Raw genomic sequence first — 23,726 nt, 5'->3', positions numbered from 1 at the left:
GGACGATATGGAGGAAAAGTAAATTGTCAGAAAATCCAGCAGCGAGTATGCCTCACCATTGGTGCTGGTATGGAAAAAGAATGGGGACTTGTGTCTATGTACTGACTTTAGGTGGTTAAAGGATGCTCATCCCCGGCCTCAACAGGGTGATGTTCTGGCTGCTCTGGGAGGTAAAATACCTTTTTCAGCACAATGGACTTGACGTCAGGGTACTACAATGTGCCACTGCATGAAGAGGATAAGAAATACACTGCATTTTCCTCTCCTTTTGGTCCGCACGAGTACAGTCGTTTACCTCAATGCCTTTGCAACAGCCCAGCTCCTTTTATGAGAATGATGCTGACCATCTTTGGTGACCAAAACTTTCTAAGTTTCCTTTGCTATTTGGATGATCTGATGGTTTTTGCTAAAACGGAGGAAGAGAGTCTGCAGAGACTTGAGATGGTTTTTCAGCGGTTGCAGGAGCACAATCTTAAACGGTTTCAGAGTGCAAGTTTTTGAGGAGGTCTGTTAAGTTTTTGGGCCACGTCATTTCTCATCCGGGTGTAGCCACTGACCCTGCTAAGGTTCAAACCATTTTAAATGTGACTGAGAGTGGGATGATGGAAGCTGATGGTGTCACTCCGTCTCCGAGCAAAATCCGTTCTTTCCTTGGTATGGTAGTATACTATCAACACTACATTGAGAATTGTTCCATGGTTTCTAGGCCATTGTTTCAGCTGACTACAGGTCAGAAGAAGCCTAGGAGAGGCAAAGGCAGAAAGAGGCCAAGTCCCTCTCGCAGGCTCACTGCTGCAGACTGGACTTGCCGAATGTCAACTCGCTTTCGAAGCTTTGAAAGCAGCACTAGTTGACCAGGCACTGCTGGCTCATCCAGATTTTTCTCAGCCATTTTTACTTTCTGTTGATGCATCTACTAGTGGTTTGGGAGCTGTACTATCCCAAGTGCAAGATGGGAAGGCTATAGCCAGGCCAATAGCTTTTGCTAGTAAATCTCTTAATCATGCACAATCCAAGTAATGCTCACCGGCTGGAATTTCTAGCCCTGAAATGGGCCATTCATGATAAGTCCAACCATTGGCTGCGAGAGCATAAGTTTACTGTGTGGACCGACAACAATCCACTCAAATATATTCTTACAAAGCCGAGACTTGATGCATGCGAGCAGAGATGGGTTGCAAAGCTGGCACCTTTTGATTTTGATATCCAGTACATACCAGGGCCCAAGAATGTCGTTGCTGATGCTTTGAGCAGAGAGCCATTTGTCCGCTCCAAAGTTCTGCACCGACTGACAAGAATTCCATATGATGTCCTGCTGGAGGAAGCCAGAGGTCTTCGAGTGGATGATGTACAAGACATGTTCCGTCTCTCCTGTGAGCAGCCCGAGGCTGGCTGTAGAACGTCTATGGCTCCTGGGAGTGAGTTGAGTAGAGCTGGAGACGATGTCAGTGGGTTGGTTTCCTGTGAAGAGGTGTCTGCTGTCCTCCATGCCCATCGCCGATGGGATGATGGTGTCACAGTGAGGGCAGTTTCACATGTGCAGCACCTTGAGAAGTTGATGTCCATGGGTCAGAGCCCTTTACCTGTCCTTACACACAAGGAGCTGTATGATAGCCAGTCACTGGATCCTATCATCAGCAGAGTCTATCTTTGTAGATAGAGGCCGGCGCCCATATAGGAGAGAGCGAGTCATTGAAGTTAAAGAAACATTTTATACTCTAAGACAGTGGGGAAAACTCACCACGCGGTTAGGGATTCTGTATCGTGCCTCAAAACACCCAGTTAGTAAGATGAAAATATTCCAGTATGTCGTGCCCGTGTCTTTGAGAGGCGTTGTGTTGAAGGGAGTTCATGATGATGCTGGTCATCAGGGTCAGCAGTGCACATTGTGGCTCACGAGACAGCGATTTTACTGGGAATCTATGGAGAAGGATGTCAAGGAATACGTGGCCCACTGTAAGAGATGTGTGTTGAGTAAAGCACCTGAGCCTGAAGCAAGAGCTCCACTTGTCTCCACTGTGACAACGGCACCTTTAGAACTTGTGTGTATTGATTTCTGGACTGCAGAAGATTCAAACAACAAGTCTATTGATGTGTTAGTAGTGACTGATAACTTTATTAAGCTGACCTGTGCGTATCCATGTCCAAACCAGTCTGCTAAGACTGTTGCTCGTGTTCTCTGGAATAATTTCTTCTGCATTTATGGGTTTGCTGATTGTATCAGGGGTGCTAACTTTGAGAGTTCACTTATTGCAGAATTGCTTCAGTTGTCTGCTGTTGAAAAGTCCCACAGCACACCTTATCATCCCATGGGTAACGGTCAAGCAGAACATCTGAATCGCACATTGGGTGGGATTATTAGAGCTCTGCCACCTAGGTCCAAGGCTAAATGGCCTCAGATGTTGAACACATTGACATTCTCCTATAACTGCACTGTTCACGAGACTACTGGGTTTCCACCCTTCTTCTTGATGTTCGGACGCACCTCTAGGTTGCCGGTAGATGTTATGTTTGAAAGTGTGCTGTTGGATGGGGACACAGTAGATGTGGATAAGCATGTCCAGTCTCTGGGTGAGGATCTGAGAGAGGCCATGACATTGGCCCAGCAGCATGCCAGTAAGCAACAAAAGAGACAAGCCGAGGTCTACAACAGACGGTCTAAGGGTAACTCGGTGCAGAAGGGAGACAGAGTTCTACTTGCTAACAAGGGGGAGAGGAGCAAGAAGAAACTGGCTGATCGCTGGGAGAGTGTGGTGTACACAGTGGTTGCGAAGAACAGCTCACTGAACACATGTTGTATCCAACACCCTACCACTGGACGCATCAAAACTGTGCATAGGAACCTGATTATGCCAGTCAACTTTCTGCCTTTGCCTTTGTGGGAGGAACCTGAGGGTCACGGATCTCTATCAGGTGGTGACGTGATCTCTGAGATGTCTGCGGAGTCCAGCCAAATGGATGGGAGTGACGCCAGGACTGTCCACTGGGTAGCAGGTCTTCCTGAGTCTTCTGGGAGGATACTCCAAGAGGATGGTGAAGTCCCAGCTGATGGAAGTGAGGTGGAACAACCGTATGAAGTCCCCTTAAGTGAGGTGTGCTCAGCAGAAGTGTACCAGAGAGATATCCCTGAAGCCTACAAGAGTTCTGATTGCGAAACTCCATTCAGTGTGGATGATGCTGTGACAGATGATGTTACCTTAGTTGAAGATGCTGTCAGTGTGGTCTGTGACAATCTACCAGGATTCTGATCAGTCGTCTGACACTACTAGTGTTGAGTCGGTAACTGAAAGTGTGCTGGCTCCAGATATGCAGATCTGTAATACTCCCCATCCTGAGGTCAGACCTCTGAGCAGGGTTAATGCTGTCTGTGACATTCCTGCTGGGTTTTTGGGTGAGGGTGCTCGGACTAGACTAGGTAGATTTATTAAGCCAGTGAATAGGCGAATCCAAACTATGTCTACACAGGAAATGAAACAGTTCCTGGTTTCTCTGTGACGGTAGGATATTGCCTACCTTTTCTTTTTTATATAACTATGTAGTCATCTAAGTGTGTCTTAGAATGATTTGTGGGTTTGTCTAATATACTTGACAATTCATGTAACTTTGTGTGTAGTCCATTGGCATAAAATGTATATGGCATTTTTCGTATACGGTTGAATAAGGGATTAGCTACCCCTTATTTTTCGTAATCCTTCGCGGGATAGTTTTTCAGTTGATCGACCATTTGTGGGTCTAGAATTAAGGGACTACACTGGGTTACTCTGTCGTCCTGTGGGTGTGACATGTTTTTTTTTCTTTCTTTGCTTTGTTACTTTCGAGGTAATGTGTTTTGTGCCTATAATCTAGTGTAAAACAGTGGGGGTGAATGTAGCAGTGTGATGTTGTTCCCCTAGATTATGCACCAAATTGCACACAAGGACCAATTCAAATAGGCCAGGTCAAAAGGGGATGTTAATAATTTGATAATAATAATAATTTGGTGTATTTTTTTTTATTGAATTACAGCTGCATAGCTAATGTTTTTCTTTGGTGTACAAACACTTTTTCATATTAATATTGTACATACATGTGATTGTAAAAATGTGTATATTTTGGTTTTGCCCATCGCGGGTTATCTGTATTTCCGTACCCCCTTATTGTTGTCTTTTGCCTGTCCTTCGGCTAGCAAGGTGAGCTAGGACTGCGCCAAGGGTTAACATAATGTGTGTCGTCTCTTCTTGTGCAGGGCAAATAAAAATAATTCCACTAGCAGACCTTCAGTTGTGGCAGCGTCCTAATTAAAAGTACACAACGCAGAACGAACCACGCTACATTTGTATATGTGTGTGAGGGGTAAGTAGCCTATTTCAAGTACTACTTGACTTGTAGCTACTTTCGCTAGTTGTATTATTTTGGTCTGGCTTTTTGAATGAAATGGTATTCACGTTTTTTTTTTAGGTACAATTACTGTTACGTTATTGATGCCAAATTGCAAACCTTAGTTGCACCTTCTGTATTCAAGAACCAATGGGTGAACCTGTCTTATCACCTCTTAACTAGGTAAACTGTTTCATTTACATTACATTTACATTTAAGTCATTTAGCAGATTCAGTTTCAACCTGGAACACTATTTTGCTTTGGTCTGTTTCAGTCATTGAGTGTATGAAGGGTTTTGTCCCTGCCCATCTCTAACACCTGACTTAAATAACCAACATAATTAATCACGGCGATAGGCTATGATTTGTAATCATGTATGAGATGGGCTGGAACAAAAGCTTCAGATCTTCTCCATGTGTAGGCTATTGTACTGGCCTGTGTAGTGCAGTCTTTCATATGTGTAGTTGTAGTTTTCCATTTGTGTCAACTTTAAACTCAATCTGAGCCACAGACAAACTTTCTCCATTTTGTAGTTGATCTTTATAGACACAGACCCGAAGACATTCAAGCAGCAAGCATCCCAAGTCTCTAATGGTCCCGGTACTGGTTGATATGCCGGCCTCGGCCTAAGTGACCACACACTCAAATGGACCTACAGCTGTTGGTTGGGATAAGATTCTTCCATCATTCACACACAGTAGACATAGTGTAAACCACCATGTTATCAACAAAATGCTGTCCTTAATTCTTAATTTGTATTGTGTAAGGCTCAATTTGTTAAAATGCTGTGATCACTCATCTTTAATGTTGTGATTCAGACACGATAAGCATGATTTGAATGCTGCAATTGAAACTGAATGACGTTGAGGGACACTCGCTGAGACCGTGTGACTGGACATGAGCCGGGTATTTGTGACCACGACCTACAAGGGGTGAAAAAGCACAGCAGCAACCACTTTTTTTAATGTTTATTCCATCCCTCTAGCTACCCCTTATTCCACACTATGCCTTTTATGTTCCCTCAACTTTGGACACTTTGGAATGCTCCATCTTCTCTCAATAAACCCACCCTACCGTCACCCATTTTCCCTATACTGGTTCCTTCATTTGTTCTTCCCCTCATTTGATAACGTCTAGACTCAGTAACACATTTAAGTGTTGTGGTGTACTGGTTTGCAAGCTTTTTTTCCCACCTGTGTAATGCTGTCCTGCTTATTCTGTGGTTCAGACTGAATGTAGTGGTAAATGTGCTTCTCACAATTGACAGCAGCAACATGGAACTGTTAAATTGAGAAGATGAGTGTTGACATTACTTTAGACATGGCTTCCATGTTTTGAGTATGTTAGATTTTCTCATTTGATCTAGTACTTTTTTAAATTAAACCTACTTTAAGCATCCAGTTGTTTTGTCCATTTGTAACTCACCCACCAAAAATCATAATATGCTGTTTTACATTGTGTTATTTGTGGTGGTCTAATTCCTAAAAATGAAAAGCAGAAGAATCTGTCGGCTCTCGCATAGTAATAATAGATGAATATGTGACATTGATTAATAATTGAATCTTTACCTCAAATCAGATGTTTATACAATATGTTATGTATACATTGCTTGCTATTTAGATTTATTAAACAATGCAATTGTTGGAGTTCAGAAGTTTGACTTGATGGCTGGGTGACTAGGTGCATTCTTGTCAAATAAATTATGCTTATTTATTAATGATTATCTGCAATGAGTTAATCTGGCTTTGAATCTGCAACAGTACATGTCAACAAATTAGTTCTGAATTAATACAGCAGTGCATTCGACTCCATGACTTGACATGGATTTCATGTCATTCATATAGTATATAGTTGGCAGAAATTATAAATATAGAGGATCTGTTAAAAGAAAGTTATGTTGCTAATATGATCTAGGTAGCTAACGTTAGCTTGCTAGCTTCTATGCAAAAACTAACCTAGTATTCGTGGCAAATTGTAAATATCTGGCTGCAACTAGGACAGTATTTTGTACAAGACACAAACAATTGCATAAAATCTAAGAAATATTAGCTTAAAATATTGAACAGTAAATTAAAATGTCCTGTATATCTTTAGTTTTGGATCAAGGTAACGTTAGCTATTAGCTAGATAGCTGACAGCAAAGGTGTCGGCTAGAGATGACGCAGGAGTTTGCAGTCTTGTGTGATGTCTACTTTGCTGCTAATGACCTTTTTTATAATCTGAGAGCAAGTAGAGCCATATATATTGATAAAAGTCACCTTGTCCGAGAGAGAAGTGGTTCTAAAATGAGTGTTAACCCCGATTGGAACCATTTTTGTGTTTGACCGCTAGGTTTTATGGGTATTATTTTTATTTGTCACATGAGCTGAATATAACTGGTGTAGACTTTACTGTGAAATGCTTGCTTACAGGCCCTTCCCAAAGATGTAGAGTTTAATAATACAAATAAAATGGTAACACAAGGAATAAAATAACAAAGAATGGAGCTATATACAGGGAGTACCAGGTGGCATCCTATGATGGTGCCATGTTGAAAGTCACTGAGTTCTTCAGTAAGGCCAATGTTCGCTATGGCGATAGCATGGCTGCGTGTTCGATTTTATAATCCTGTCAGCAACCGGGGTCGTTGCAATAGCGGAATCCACCAACTGGAAGGGGTGTCCACATACGTTTGTGTTTATATAGGGTATGTATGTACATGAAGGCAGGGTAAAGTGACTAGGCATCAGGATAGATAATGTGAGTAAAATAAACAACCGAGTAGCAGAAAATGATGCGTGTAAAAGTGTGTGTTATGTGTGTCAATGTAGTATGTGTGTGTGTAGGATCAGTGCAAGAGAGTCAGTGCAGATGCTTTTAAACTTTCTTTGGAGAAACCGTACCCATTACATTAGGAAAACTGTTGTAATGAACACTTATGAGAATGGTGGACTGAATTTTCTGGACTTTACTACTTTAAATAATACTTTTAAGATCAATTGGAAAAAACAATTCCTAAGAAGACCCACTTCTATCTGGAATTTTATTCCTCATCATGACTTCTCTACTTTTGGTGGCCTTAACTTCATGTTGTTTTGCAATTATAATATTGACAAAGTTCCAGTGAAACTTTCCTGCTTTTCATCAGCAGGTTTTCTTGTCATGGTCCTTAATTTATAAACACAATTTTTCTCCACACAGATATTATATATGGAATAATCGGGATATATTGTATAAAAATACCTCTGTTTTTAGAATATTGGTTCCGAAATAATATCCTATCGGTGAGCCAACTGGTAAATGCAGAGGGTCTTTTACTCAGTTATAAAGAATTCTTATCACTTTACAAGGTCCCTGTAACACCTAAAGATTTTGCAATTGTTTTAGATGCCATTCCCTCAGGTGTTGCTATGTTATTCAGGAACATGTCAAGACCTGACCCTCAGAGCCTACCTTCTGTTGACTCATCAGTAGGAAAGATTTGTTTCTCTTTTGGTCCATTCAACAACAGAGCGATACAATCCTTGTTTCAGCAGGATGTTGTATCTATCTATACCTTATGTCATTCCTTATTGGAATGGATTTATTGATATCTGTTGGAAAAAAATTTGGATGTTGCCACACACATACCTACTTGTTAACAAAATTAAGGAAGTTTCCTTTAAAATTATACATAAATATTATCCTGCCAACCACTATATGAAGAAGTTTAAGGAAAACATCAACTCAAATAGCTCCTTTTGTAATGACCACCCAGAAACAGTTGTGCATCTTTTTTGGCATTGTATGCATGTAAGAGAACTGTGGCAAGACATCGGGTTTATAATTGAACACTTATGAAGATTTTATACTGTTAGAATTCTTTACATACAATATAAATAAGCGGAATCATTTTTATGTAATTAATTTCATTATTCTTTTGGCCAAATTTCATATACACAAATGTAAATGTACAAACAGAAAACCACATTTTCATATCCTACAAAAATAAATTGAACTGTATTTTAAGACTTAAATGCTCTTAACAAAAAAGCTGTTAGAATTGTAAGTATATACATGTCCCTTAAGGTCCTTGTGTAATTGTAATGTGATATTGTACCCCCTAGCTCAATTGTCTATTGTTTGTAATATGTATGCTTGTGTTCCCTCATGTGCTTTATGTATTGCTTTGTTAATATAATAAAAAATAAAATAGTAAAGGTATCCCCAAAAAACATGGCAGACAATGGATGAATATAAAATGTTAAGATCTTTGGCCGTGAATGAAAAATACATTTGGCCTAAACAACATATTTGAACAATTCAATGGATGTTTTGTGCACGAAAGGTGATGATTAAAGTCTTTTTACAGTATATTTTCCAATCTGGCCATGTATGGAAATGCTCTTTCCAGGTTGGGTGTCAATTAATCTGCAGTACTGATACAACTGTAGGAGCAGTCACAACTGTGCTTCTAGACCGGAACCGCTGGGCCCTTGGTGATTACATTGCATCCAAGATGTCCAACCGTTTTCAGTCTCCTGTTTTTATGCCCTGAAGCAAAAACAATTACATATTTAAGGAGAGCAAATTGAAATTACAATCCTTAAGTCAAGCTGTAATTAAATTCCTAATTTAAAAAAGGAGACCAACAACACCGTTGAAATTTATTATTTTATTAGAAAAATGAGCAACGGTACAACCTCCTGGCTCACAAACCCACCACATACCAGACTTATTTTTCCCCTCTTCCACTACTGTCAACTTTGTCTGACAGCTGTCCTGTGCTAAATGCTGCCTCTGGCAAAACAAAATCTCCAGGGCAATGACTTACATTCCTAAAGTGAGATGTTACTAATGTGCATCCTCATCCAATTACACTAATTGGTATAGTCCACATTACCGATGTAAAAACAAATGTATCATACGATGTTTCTATTTGTATGCAAAGTATTCTCTCCCAGTACAGACCCATGATAATGTCAAGAATGAGCCAACTCGGGGCTCCTCTATACTGAAAGGAATACCAGCATTTAAGGATTCAAATGTCTATGAACAGAAATAAAATGATCCATATAGGTGTGGTTAGATGTCTTTACTCGTATCACTGTATACATACATACACAGTGATACGAGTAAAGCCACATAGGTGTGTTTTCATAGAGCTGATAAACAGGATGAAGCAAGAGAATATCCAAGCTTCTTCTATTGCATTTCCACTGGAGTCGTCAGTTGACCGGACAGAAGCAGAGCTACATGTACAAATGAAACCCAAATGGCGTCACGGTACGACAAACAAATAATTGCTATAAACAGATGCAAATAAATGTTTTTAAAATGGACAGGATATTGTTTTTGACAATTAAATTAATAGGGGTGAAAGAACATACATTACACTGTATATTTTACTGCAAAAACACAGTATGTGAGAATGACTTGAAGGCAATAGCCGCCGTTCAGAACATGTATACGCTCCCAAGCCCATCAGTCCATGTTCCCATTGTCTCCATGACAATCGCAAAGGTTTTACTGCTGGCCTTCCTTCTTCTCTCCAGCTCCACCTTCAGACGAAGATGATGATGATGATCCAGAGCTGTTGCCGCTGCTGCCTTCCCTCTCTGATGCCATCTAGGAACAAATGGACAAATATTCAGTTAATAAATACGTAATATTTCAATTTACCCATTGTAAAAAAAAGTATGTTGGGCTCTTGATTGACAAGCTAAGCAAACAATCCAGGCTTATTCCAACTCTGTTAGAACTGAAAGTTAAGGAAAAAAGATTTGACAATATTGGGGTGTTGAGACAATTACCTTCTTGTAAGCAATTTCAAAGAGTTTGAGGGATGCCTGCTGGAGGGTGGTGGCAGCCTGTTTGATATTCTCGCCAGTCTCTTCGTCCTTCCGTGACAGCAAGTCTCTCACTTTGGTAATCTCTTCCTTCAGTTTGTTGCACTGAAAAATGGGGGAAGAAAGTCAAATACTGGGACTATGGAATTTCCTGATATTTGGAATGTTTCAGATGCATATCTGTTCTTGTCAATTTTGTTGTTCAGTGTCTGGGTTTTTTGAAAAGCCCTTTAAAACCAATGTATTAATATAATAAAACGTCAGACATGCCTCATCAGCAGGGAGCTGATCCTTGAACTCTTCCATCTTGGACTCAGTGTCATGGACGATGCCCTCGGCCTGGTTAACAGCCTCAACACGGTCCTGGGCAAAAACAAACGGATTCAAGGACAACTGTCAGCATTCACAGTCACACGGTTATCAAAACACACAACTCCAGCTGGGAGTAGCCTGCAGTTGATGTAACTGATAAAAGTTTAATGGATGCTTGATAAGAAAATTGTCAACCCTACCTTTCGCCTCCTGTCCTCCTCGGCATACTTCTCTGCATTCTTAACCATGTTCTCAATGTCATCCTTGCTGAGGCCACCGGAGGACTGGATAACAACTGGAGAAGTGAGGGAAATGGCAGTGTTAGACGAAGTAAATTCATACTATTGAAGACCTACTATAAGTTAACATGTATTTCAAGGGCAGGTTGTTAGATGATCATACTCTGCTGTTCACGGCCTGTGCCTTTGTCTTTGGCAGACACGTGCACGATTCCGTTGGCGTCAATGTCGAAGCAGACCTCGATCTGAGGTACTCCACGTGGGGCAGGTGGTATTCCAACCTGCATGAGAGAAACACCAGTAAGACATTAGTATCCTTCAGAGACTTAAAAGATACTTGACTTAAAGTGTAAGTATGAATCGGCTAGGACACTTACCAGAGTGAACTGTCCCAGGATCTTGTTATCTGCTGCCATCTCTCTTTCTCCCTGGCATACTTTGATCTCCACCTGGGTCTGGCCATCAGCTGCTGTAGAGAACACCTAAGCACAAGGGACATTAATCAGTACCACTGATGAAGTACATACAATTAATATAGGTTTCACCAGACTGCTTCAGACAGAACAAAATCGGATATTTGTCCCTCACCTGGCCCTTCTTGGTGGGAATGGTTGTGTTCCTGTTGATAAGTTTGGTGAACACCCCTCCAAGGGTCTCAATACCAAGCGACAGGGGCGTGACGTCCAGAAGGAGCACATCAGTAACATCTCCTGCCAGCACACCTCCCTGGATGGCAGCTCCAATGGCCACAGCCTCGTCTGGGTTGACTGACTTGCTGGGGGCACGGCCAAACAGGTCCTGGACTGTCTGCTGGACCTGGGAGAGAAGACAACAGGATGGGTGGTCAGACAGGGGCAGAGCATGATGAAGAGGTGGGATAGAACCAGGGAGAGATCTGCTCACCTTGGGCATACGAGACATACCACCGACCAGAAGCACCTCACCGATGTCCCCCTTGGAGACCTCTGCATCCTGCATGGCCTTCTGGCAGGGGGCCACTGTCCTGCGGATCAGGTCAGACACGATGCCCTCAAACTGGGAGCGGGTCATCTTCATGTTCAAGTGCTTGGGGCCAGAGGCATCCATGGTCAGGTAGGGCAGGTTGATGTCGGTCTGTGGAAGAACCAAGGATCTATGAGTGTTTTTTCCATCTTCACTGAAAAGGGGGTAACGTACAGTGAGCTCCAGAACTATTGGGACAGTGAATTTGAAAAAAAAAAAAAATGGTTGTTTTGGCTCTGTACTCCAGAACCTTGGATTTGAAATGATACAATGACTGAGGTTAACGTGCAGACCGTCAAGCTTTAATTTGAGGGTATTTTCATCCATTTCCGGTAAACAGTTTAGCAATTACCACACTTTTCGTACATAGTCTCTTAACCCCCCCATTTTAGGAGCCCAAAAGTATTGGGACAGATTCACTTGTGTATTAAAGTTGTAAATCATTAAGGGTTTGGTCACATTCATAGCACACAATGACTACAAATTTGTTGGATGCATTTACAGCTTGTTTTGGTTGTTTCTGTAGTCAAAATTGGCCCTACCCCGACCTGCAGTCCCCTCAGCAACGATCATCCCCTGTCCAATCCCACTCCAGAGGCGGGACTCCAGCACCTTCATCACCTTTAAATACCAACACCTGTCACTAACCAGTGTGGCAGCCTTACCGTTTCAGTTTGCAAGTGTTTTGTTACAAGACACCTTTCCTCTTGTAACCCTGTGTATTTTTTGGGATGAGTTTAAGTAAGATTGTTCTTAATTCATACACTCATTTGATTGAGGACATTTGTTTGATTTTGCCAGTTGCTTTATGCATTTCCTTTACTCATGTTTAAACATCACTTAAGTTACTTCACTAATATTATTTTATTGTTGAGATTCACGTACATTCATTTCCTTTGCATCCTTGTTAACCAGCCCACCCTTACATCCTCAACAATTCAACTGAAATAAACTGGGCAACAGCCCTTTGAACTCCACATCCCCATTAGGGTTTTAAAATGTACACAACCACAATAGCCCCAACTCAAACCAACAGTTACAGCAAGGTAGTCCTTTTATCACAACTGATCAGTTTTCACATTTCAGATTGTGCCCAATAGAAATGTTAAAGACATGTTAAATAAATGCCATGTTTCTAAACACTTCTATACTGAACAAAAATATAAATAAAAAAATGCGAGTTAGTTCATAAGAAAATCAGTGAACTGAAAAATTCATGTGGCCCTAATCAATGGATTTCACATGACAGGGAATAAAGATATGCAGCTGTTGATCACATACCTTTAAACAAAAAAAGTAGGGGCGGCATGGATCAGAAAACCAGTCAGTATCTAGTGTGACCACCATTTGCCTCATGCAGCGCAACATCTCCTTCGCATAGACTTGATCAGGATGTCGATAGTGGCGGGAACTGGAACACGCTGTCGTACACGTCAATCCAGAGCATCTCAAACATACTCAACGGGTGACATGTCTGGGTAAGCAGGCCATTGAAGAACTGGGACATTCAGCTTCCAGAAAATGCAAGTGTTCGTTTTCCGTAGCTTAAGCCTGCCCATACCATAACCCCACCATGAGACAGTGTTCACAACATTGACATCAGCAAACCGCTCGCCCACACAACGCCATCTGCCTGGTACAGTTGAAACTGGGATTCATCCGTGAAGAGCCTACTTCTCCGGCGTGCCATTGAAAGTGAGCATTTGCACACTGAAGTGAGTTACGGCGCTGAATTGCAGTCAAGTTAAGACCCCGGTGAGGATGACAAGCATACAGAGAAGCTTCCCTGAGACTGTTTGAGCAGAAATATTTTGATTGTGCAAACCCGGTTTCCTCAGCTGTCCGGGTGGTTGGTCTCAGACGATCCCACAGGTGAAGAAGCCAGATGTGGAGGTTATGGGCTGGTGTGGTTACATGTGGTCTGCAGTTTTATTTTTAACCTTTATTTTACTAGGCAAGTCAGTTAAGAACAAATTCTTATTTTCAATGACGGCCTAGGAACAGTGGGTTAACTGCCTGTTCAGGGGCAGAACGACAGATTTGTACCTTGTCAGCTCAGGAGTTTGAACTTGCAACCTTCCGGTTACTCGTCCAACACTCTAGGCTACGCTGCCGCCCCAGTTGGGAGGCCGGTAAAGGCCATACAGCCAAATTCTCTAAAACGACGTTGGAGGTGGCTTTTGGTCGAGACACAAGACAGTCTGCACTTTTAACATCACAGCAATTGTATAATTTCAAATCCAAAGTGCTGGAGTAGAGAGCCAAAACAACAAATGTGTCACTGTCTCAATACTTGGAGCTCAATGCATACCAGTCTTACATACTTTACAATCTCCATATAGACAACATCTTAATTTGGTGTTAAGGTTTACTCGAGCTCCGTAGGGCTGGGCGATGTGGCCTAAAAATCTGATTTTATGTTGGCAATTTTATGGTCGATTCACAACTTTATAAAAAAAAAAGTTATCTAAATAAGCTGTTGTACAATCAAAGGTAAAATATTCTGCATTTCAAACAGTCAGCAATAATCTCATGAATTGAAGGCTTGTGAAATTATACCTAGGCTAAATATAAGCCTTCCATAGGGGTTGATATCTATACAAGCATTATACTCAGATTTGTACGTCTACATATTGTACAATACACAAACAATAGCCTAAACTAATTAGCTGGGTGGCTATAGAGATTAGCCTTGAATCACTACGAGTAGTGCTGTGCAGACCAATTTATTGAGTGTTTATGGACAGCTCCCTGGTGCAAGAAGTATGAATGTTGACTTCTGCAGAGGCCGCATCACAGTAAATGCTGTATGGCTACTGCAGAGCCTTTAAAATGGGAACGTGCAGCCACAGCAGAAAGAGCATAAAACATGACTTGATTCTTACGATACAGACATTTGGAATATCGCGCAAAACCACATTTGAATATCGCCACACCCTAGAGCTCTGCATTGCATGTTTGTTAGCCCTTTGAGTAGGGCTGCCCCAGTGTGCGGGTACAGCAGCTCATCATCCAATAAAACAGTTGCTCTAATGTGGCCTGGGCCAGAAGACTTCCTCACTCAGCAGTGTAGCTAGCTCAGGCATAGGGCTGGCCTGTACAGCCGACTACTGCTGTGGGATTACAGATTTTCAAATAAAGACAGAGTCCTGGGACTGTATAAATGACAAACAAGTTACTTCTGTTAACAATGGTCTTGTTTAGACTAATCATTAGCCTACCAAATAGTTAATGAGAAAAATGTCTGCTGTGGGATGATGAAACTCACCTGCAGGGATGATGACAGTTCACATTTGGCTTTCTCAGCTGCCTCCCTCACTCGCTGCAGAGCCATGCTGTCTTTGGTCAGATCAACTCCAGACTGGAAAGAAAAATCAAAGGTTTGATCAAAATGGTTGGCTCACGTGAATATGACAGATGCGCTTGGTCATAGAACGGTGTGTATCCAGGATATTTTCCCCCTTCTCACCTCTCGCTTGAACTCCTTCACAATGTGGGTTAGTAGGTGCTGGTCAAAGTCCTCTCCACCCAAAAAAGTGTCTCCGTTGGTGGACTTCACCTCAAACACGCCCTTCTGGATCTCCAGGACAGAGATGTCAAAGGTGCCACCTCCCAGGTCATAGACTGCGATGCTACAAATCAGGGACAGGTATGAAATATGAGCCAAAACACCTTTAGGGATGGACCAAAAAAAAGTTTGGGTCATGGTCTCATAAGTTAACAGCAGTTTGTAGGGTTGTTGTAGTTACATTCTGTCCTGAGTCTTGTCCAAACCATAGGCCAGAGCAGCAGCAGTGGGCTCATTGATGACTCGCAGCACATTCAGCCCAGCAATCTGACCAGCATCCTTTGTGGCCTGTAAACAAAATTAGCTACTCATTATACACAACAAATAAAAATGTTATTTGTCACATGCGCCAAATACAACAGGTGAACTTAGTGAAATGCTTACAAGCCCGTAACCAACAAAGCAGTTAAGTGTTAAGAAAGTATTTACTAAAATAAATATAAAAAAAATAATTAAAGAAAAATAAAATAGCAAGCCTATATACGGGGGGGGTACCAGCACAGAGTCAATGTGCAGGGGCACAGGTTAGTCGAGGTAATATGTACAGTACCAGTCAAAAGTTTGGACACGCCTACTCACTCATGGGTTTCTTTATACTATTTTCTACACTGTAGAGTAATAGTGAAGACATCAACACTATTTTTTATTTATTTATCCTTTAACTAGGCGAGTCAGTTAAGAACAAATTCTTATTTACAATGACGGCCTAGGAACAGTGGTTTAACTGCCTTGTTCAGGGGCAGAGCGACACTTGTCAGCTCTGGGATTTGATCGAGCAACCTTTCGGCTACTGGCCCAACACCCTAACCACTAGGCTACCCGTCGCCCCAAGGTAGCCATGTGAGATAACACATGGAATCATGTAGTAATCAAAAGCATGTTAAACATACCAAAATATATTTTAGATTATTCAAAGTAGCCACCCTTTGCACACTCTTGGCATTCTCTTAACCAACTTCATTAGGAATGCTTTTCCAATAATCCTGATGAAGTTCCCACATATGCCGAGCAGTTGATGGCTGCTTTTCCTTCACTCTGCAGTTCAACTCATCCCAAACCATCTCAATTGGGTTGAGGTCAGGGGATTGTGGAAGCCAGGTCATCTGATGCAGCACTCCATCACTCTCCTTGGTCAAATAGCCCTTACACAGCCTGGAGGTGTGCTTTAAGTCAATACCCTGTTGAAAAACAAATGATAGTGGAACTAAGTGCAAACCAGATAGGATTGAGTAATACTGCAGAATGCTGTGGTAGCAACGCTGGTTAAGTGTGCCTTGAAGTCTAAATAAATCACTGACAGTCACCAGCAAAGCACCCCCGCACCTCCATGCTTCGTGGTGGGAACCACACATGTAGAGATCATCCGTTCACCTACTCTGCGTCTCACAAAGACATGGCGGTTTGAACCAAAAATCTCAAATTTGGACTCAGACCAAAAGACAGATTTCCTCCGGTCTAATATCCATTGCTTGTGTTTCTTGGCCGAAGCAAGTCTTCCATTGACCATAAAGACCTGATTCACACAGTTTCCTCTGAACAGTTAATGTTGAGTGGAGAAAAAAAAAACTTTTTTTTTTTATGTCAAGTTGTGTTACTTGAACTCTGGTAACTAATGAACTTATCCTCTGCAGTAGAAGTAACTCTGGGTCTTTCAATCCCGTGGTGGTCCTCATGAGTTTCATCATAGCGCTTGATGTTTTTTGCGACTGCACTTGAAGAAACTTTCAATGTTTAACTTTTACGAATTGACTGACCTTCGTATCTTAAAGTAATGGACTGTAGTTTCTCTTTGCTTATTTGAGCTGTTCTTGCCCTAATATGGACTTGATATTTTACCAAATAGGGCTATCTTCTGTATACCACACCTACCTTGTCACAACACAACTGATTGGCTCAAACACATTAAGGTAAGTAATTCCACAAATGAACTTAAGGCACACCGGTTGAAATGCATTTCAGGTGACTACCTCAGGAAGCTGGTTGAAAGAATGCCAAGAGTGTGCAAAGCTGTCAAGGCAAAGGGTGGCTACTTTGAAGATTCTCAAATATATTTTGATTTGTTTAACACTTTTGGTTACGACATGATTCCATACGTGTTATTTCATAGATGATGTTTCCACTATTATTCTACAGTGTAGAACATAGTCCAAATAAAGAAAAGACCAAAAAAGCCGATACCGATTAATCTGACGATTATTTTTAATAATACTGAATGAACACTTATTTTACCTTAATACATCAATAAAATCAATTTAGCATCAAATAAATAATGAAACATGTTCAATTTGGTTTAAATAATGCAAAAACAAAGTGTTGGAGAAGAAAATAAAAGTGCAATATGTGCCATGTAAGAAAGCTAACGTTTCTGTTCCTTGCTCAGAACATATGAAAGCTGGTGGTTCCTTTTAACATGAGTCTTCAATATTCCCAGGTAAGAAGTTAAGTTGTAGTTATTATAGGACTAATTCCCTCTATACCATTTGTATTTCATTAACCTTTGACTATTGGACGTTCTTATATGCACTTTAGTATTTCCAGTGTAACAGTATAGCTTCTGTCCCTCTAGTTAGTGCGCGCTAACTAGCTAGCCATTTCACTTCGGTTACACCAGCCTCATCTCGGGAGTTGATAGGCTCGAACTCATAAACAGTGCAATGCTTGGACGCACAACGAAGAGCTGCTGGCAAAATGCACGAAAGTGCTGTTTGAATGAATGTTCACGCGCCTGCTTCTGCCTACCACCGCTCTGTCAGATACTTGTATGCTCAGTCAGAATATATACAACGCAGGACACGCTAGATAAGATCTTGTAATATCAACCATGTGTAGTTGATCTAGTGATTATAATTGTTTTTTATAAGATAAGTTTAATGCTAGCTAGGAACTTACCTTGGCTTACTGCATTCACGTAACAGGCAGTCTCCTTGTGGAGTGCAAGCAAGTCAGTTAAGAACAAATTTTTATTTTCAATGACGGCCTAGGTACAGTGGGTTAATTGCCTGTTCTGGGGCAGAACGGTTAGCCTAGTGGTTAGAGCGTTGGACTAGTAACCGGAAGGTTGCAAGTTCAAATCCTTGAGCTGCCTAAAAATAAGAATGTGTTCTTCACGGACTTGCCTCGTTAAATAAAGGTATACATTTTTTAAATTTTTTTAAAATAAGCATATCGGCGCCCAAAAATACAGATTTCTGATTATGAAAACTTGAAATCGGCCCTAATTAAAAATCGGTTGACCTCTAATAAACTGAGCAGCAGATAGTCCTGGTAGGCATTTGATTAGCTGTTCAGGCGTCTTATGGCTTGGGGGTAGAAGCTGTTAAGAAGCCTTTAGGACCTAGACTTGGCAGTCTGGTACCGCTTGCCGTACAGTAGCAGAGAGAACAATCTATGAATAGGGTGGCTGGAGTTTGACAATTCTTCAGAGGGCATAGCAGGATTTCTTATAAGTGTCCGGGATAGAGTCCCGCTCCTTGAAAGCGGCAGCTCTAGCCTTTAGCTCAGTGCGGAGGTTGCCTGTAATCCATGGCTTCTGGTTGGGGTATGTACGTACGGTCACTGTGTGGACGAAGTCATCAATGCACTTATTGATGAATCCAGTGACTGATGTGGGGTACTTCTCAATTACATCGGAAGAATACCAGAATATATTCCAGTCTGCAAGCAAAACAGTCCTGTAGCATAGCATCTGCTTCATCTGAACACTTTCATATTAAATAACTGGTACTTACTGCTTTAGTTTTTGCATGTAAGCAGGAACCTGCTGGATTGAATTATGGTCGGATTTGCCAAATGGAGGGCGAGCTTTGTACGAGTCTCTGTGTGTGGAGTAAAGACGAAAAAAAAAAAAACTCTGCCTAGAAGGCAGCATCCCAAAGTAGCATCTTCACTGTTTAACTTTGACACGAGTGTTTTGCGGGTACTATTAGCATTCTAAAATGATAAACTTGGATTAGCTAACACAGCGTGCCATTGAAACACAGGAGTGATGGTTGCTGATAATGGGCCTCTGTAGATATTTCAATTAAAAAAATAAAACAAAAATGTTTCCAGCTACAATAGTCATTTAAAACAACTATGTCTACACTGTATTTATGATCAATTTGATGTTATTTTAATGAACAAAAATGTGCTTTTCTTTCAAAAACAAAAGACATTTCTACGTGACCCCAAACTTTTGAACGGTAGTGTACGTCCGATATTTCTCTCTTTTCCAATGCGAATGACAGGGATTTGGATCTTGTCCGGTGTCTGAAGTAAATCCTTTGCGTCCGACTTGTTAAATAATCTTTGTCCAATACGAGGTGAGTAATCAATGTTCTGATATCCAGAAACTATTTTTGGTCACAAGAGACAGTGGCAGAAACATTATGTACAAAATAAGTTACAAATAATGCACAAAAAAAAAGTTAGGAGCTCGTAAAACAACAGCCATCACATGTACTGATCAGTTGAGAGGCTTGCTAGATCACCATTCTGTGAGTCAATGGCAAAGTAATAGCTTTTGGCCACCCATGTGTTCCAGTCAAATGATTTAGCAGACAAAGAAAAGGCTATTTACCTGTCTCTGGGAGTCATTGAAGTAGGCTGGCACGGTGACAACGGCATTCTTCACACTGTGACCCATGTAGTTCTCTAAAACCAAGACAATTTTACAATGAGCAAGGTTTTTTTTATAACACAGACAGGCATAGTTGGGAACAGAATTGGCATGCTAGTTTTCCCCCTGGGGGCAATAAAGATTGATTGGTAGTTTACCTGCCGTCTCCTTCATCTTCATCAGCACGAAGGCACCGACTTGGCTGGGGGAGTATAGCTTTTCGTGGGCCTCCACCCAGGCATCACCATTGGAAGCACGGACAATTTTGTAGGGCACGTTCTTCCTGTAAAGCCACAACAATAACCATGTCATACATTCATCTCCAACTAATGATGCGTTACAATGGCTAGTACGGTCCGAGACCTAATTTAACAAAACACACTCACAGGTCCTTCTGAACCTCTGCGTCATCGTAACGGCGACCGATGAGACGCTTGGTGGCATAGAGGGTGTTGTTAGGGTTGGTGACTGCCTGTCTTTTAGCTGGCATGCCCACCAGTCTCTCCCCATCAGCTGTGAAAGCCACCACTGAAGGAGTTGTCCTTGCTCCCTCTGCATTCTCCAGTACCTGTCACACAACAAACTAATCAGTAACAATCTAGAAAAGGAACTATAAGAGGATTTCAAAGGGATCTACAGTCTTTTCATTACACAGGTCACACAAACATAAAATGACTGGTAAAACTTCAACAGACCTTTGCTTGTTTGCCCTCCATGACTGCCACACAGGAGTTTGTAGTTCCCAGGTCAATTCCAATCACGGATCCTTTGATCGCCTCCGATCTGTAAATCAATGTCAAACCGTAAATAAAAATGCAAAGAACTGCTCATGGATGTTAAAGGAATAAATGTTGTATAGTAACATTAAATAACTAACAATACTTACGCATAGTCACGTCTGGACATCGCTCTGAAAGCATCTTGTTGGAATCCATTCCAGCAAGCCTGGTGAAAAAACAAACATTGATTAGTTACCATGACTATTTATTAGTGAAATCTGTTTAACTTCTTCAACCAATATGAGAAGAAACTCAAACAATCTAGTTTCAATTCACACGGGGCATAGACATGACGCACAGTAATCCACATTTGGTATAAAGAAACGCAAAGGTGTACATGAGTGAAATAGTTACATAGATAAGCGTGTGTAACATTATGTTTGGTTATGATATTTGAACATTATGCCATAGGACTGCGGTGTACTAGGGTGGGTGGACAGGAACACCACAATGAAGGTCACAGATGTTCTCTTCACATAAAACAACGAATGACACCCCATTCACAACAAGACTGGTAAACTTCAGCAGCTTGCTAATGCTAACATTATCTTGCGCAATAAAAGGAACCGTGTCTATAACCAGCTAAAGGTCTTGACACCCCGCTTAAGTCAGTTTAAACCAACTCACTGGTTGAGGATTTTGCTAAAACACATTGAAATAACACGAGGTGGTTATACAAACATCCATGTTAGGTAACGTTAGCTAGATGGCATTAGCTTGCCTGAGAGGACTAGCCTCTGCTGCAGTCTTCAAATTCAATCAGACTATACGAGGGAAGCTAGCCAACTAACGTTAGTTACTTAACTTATCCCCACTGTGATCGTCAATGAACATGACTTAGTATGTTTAGTTCAGACGAAGGACACATGAATGAGAAAACATTCTGGCTAACCTAAAAGTGAACTTGTTAGCTAACAGTTAGTTACTACTAGTTGCGTCATAGCTAACGTTAGCTGACTAGTTCGTCTACCTGACCAGGCTCAAGCCCAGGCTGGGAACATAGTTAGCAGATAATTATTTAACAGTTACTTACCTACCACGACTTGACAATTGTTAACTAGCTAGTTATTCGTTTTATCCACTACCAGACGCTAGTTAACTTACGTTAGTAGCTAGCTAGTGTGGTAGCCAAATTCGACATTTATGTAACGTTTTTAGTTAGCAAGCGAGCTAACACTTAGCCATCAGTTATCCTTCATTTCTTGTTACACCTCTTGGAAACATTTAATAAACCTAACATATTGGATATATTTGGGGGGCAATTTTAACTGACTTACCTTCTTTATCAATGAGGACACGCTTCTTGAGTAGTTCGGAGAGGGGAGAGACCTTGAAGCTGTTCTTGCAACACTTAACATTTTTGACAATTCTGGTAGCAAGCTAGTTGGCTTTAAAATGGAGGCCGCAATGATCAAATCCAAACTGTTGAGCTTTTGTCGATTTTAGCGAGGACCCAGGTATAGATATCTTATTTCGTTGGAGAGATATAATTTCCACGACAAATCTAGGAATATATTTAGCCTGTCAGAACCGGTATTGCAGCACGGCTACTCTCCAACAATGCAGTTGAACTTCCGATTTTCTCGAATTAACTGACACATGAGTTGCTCCATGCATTGAGAAACGGACCCATTTTAGAAACTTAAAGATTGCCTGGGTAAAATGACATCCTTCAAAAATAAATTACAACGTTATCCAAGTATTATATTACATAATTATAGACTATATACTTGCAAACAACATGTAGTTTATGTTTAGGGTGCAGTATAGTTATTTAACACAATAAATTATGCTAAAACAAAATCATGCCCAGAACGGGGCATCACACACCACTGGGCTTTTGAAGGTCATTTTGAAAAAGGGGTGAAAATTCTCACGTGAGTTTCATCAGCGATGCCGGCACTGTACTGTTTTTGATGACAGTGTCTGGCCTGATGAAACATCTAGCTAAATGTGGACAAATTATGGATATTTAATTTATTTTGTATATATTTTTTTAAATACATTAAATTACCAAATAAAGGGATCAGTAGACCATTTTGCTCATCGGCATATTGCTACTCAGTTTGATTCTATTGGACTTTGCCTCTCACTCATGTCATCTGTATGTCATTGCAGCTCATCAATTTGGCAGCTTGCTGCATTTAATTAATAGTTTTTACACCCTATCTAATGTAGTGGCAACACGGTTTTGGGTCCGGTACTGTTCAGTTTATATATTGTAACGACCCTGGTTTTATAAGCACGGATATCGACTGCCACTTGAGCTTGCTTTTGTGCCACAGTTGATAGTGGGCTGGAAAGTTGAGGGTTCGAGACCTGCTCCCTGCCAGTTTCATTACATTATGTTACACCTTGGCAGCATTATCAGAAAGCACAGCATTGATTATAACTGTTATGCAGCTGATACACAACTTTTCATTTCCGTGTCACCAAAGGATTTTAGCTCCATGGATAAATTATTAGACTGTATTAGTGATTGAATTACTTTGATGGATCATAACTTCCAGCAGCTAAATCAAGACAAGACTGAGGTACTTATTGTTGGAGCCAAAGCACAGAGAGAGAATCTGGCCACATATTTTAATTCACAAGCAATAAAGATAAAACACCTGGTAAAAAAAAAACCTAGGTGTTATTTTAGACTGAAGTCAATTTTGAATCACACATTAGGAATGTGACCAAATTAGCTTTTTACCACCCGGGGAACATTGCCACTGTGCGACCATTTCTCTCTGAGGCTGATACAGAGGGACTCATCCATGCTTTTATTACAAGCAGGCTTGATTACTGTAATGCTCCCCTGTCTGGTTTACCCAAGAAAGCCATTGGTCAACAGCAAAACATACAGAATGCTGCAGACCAACGTCTCCGCACTGGCTGCCTGTGAGTTAAAATACATTTTAAGATTCTTCTATTGGTTTTTAAATCAATCCACGATTGTGCACCCCAATACATGTCAGACATGCTTTTAAGTTGTGTACCCAGTAGGTCCCTCAGGTCCTCTGGCACTGGCATTTTAACTATCCCAAAGCCTAGGACCAAGAGGCATGGAGAGGCAGCCT

The 23,726-nt window shown here is 41.1% G+C and overlaps 1 protein-coding gene across 1 annotated transcript; it reads right to left on the bottom strand.

The window, feature by feature from the left end:
• Positions 1-8,975: 8,975 nt before the first annotated feature.
• Positions 8,976-22,262, bottom strand: LOC118375296 (stress-70 protein, mitochondrial). The gene is made up of 17 exons (XM_035761816.2): positions 21,939-22,262; positions 20,769-20,827; positions 20,578-20,665; positions 20,269-20,450; positions 20,041-20,165; positions 19,844-19,917; positions 15,467-15,573; positions 15,187-15,349; positions 14,986-15,078; positions 11,619-11,828; positions 11,304-11,531; positions 11,093-11,197; positions 10,879-10,996; positions 10,677-10,771; positions 10,435-10,527; positions 10,129-10,269; positions 8,976-9,943 (listed from the first exon to the last, which is right to left on the bottom strand). Exons 1-17 carry the CDS (start codon positions 22,017-22,019, stop codon positions 9,842-9,844), a joined length of 2,064 nt encoding a protein of 687 aa, XP_035617709.1. The 5' UTR covers positions 22,020-22,262; the 3' UTR covers positions 8,976-9,841.
• Between the last annotated feature and the right edge of the window lie 1,464 nt (positions 22,263-23,726).

The sequence above is a fragment of the Oncorhynchus keta genome, chromosome 4, assembly GCF_023373465.1.
Source record: "Oncorhynchus keta strain PuntledgeMale-10-30-2019 chromosome 4, Oket_V2, whole genome shotgun sequence".
In the NCBI taxonomy this organism is placed as follows: Eukaryota; Metazoa; Chordata; class Actinopteri; order Salmoniformes; family Salmonidae; genus Oncorhynchus; species Oncorhynchus keta.
The sequence above is the reverse complement of the archived record's forward strand: the minus strand, read 5'-3'. Positions and strand labels throughout refer to the sequence as shown.

Bases quoted from the DNA above. Each gene is read 5' to 3' on its own strand.
- LOC118375296 (XM_035761816.2), bottom strand. From the start codon at position 22,019: ATGTTAAGTGTTGCAAGAACAGCTTCAAGGTCTCTCCCCTCTCCGAAC. The intron at 11,829-14,985 runs GTGAGTTTCATC...GTTCTTCCACAG, and splicing joins AACTGTCATCATCCCTGCAG to ACCGACATCAACCTGCCCTA. The intron at 10,772-10,878 runs GTATGATCATCT...TCACTTCTCCAG, and splicing joins CACAGGCCGTGAACAGCAGA to TTGTTATCCAGTCCTCCGGT.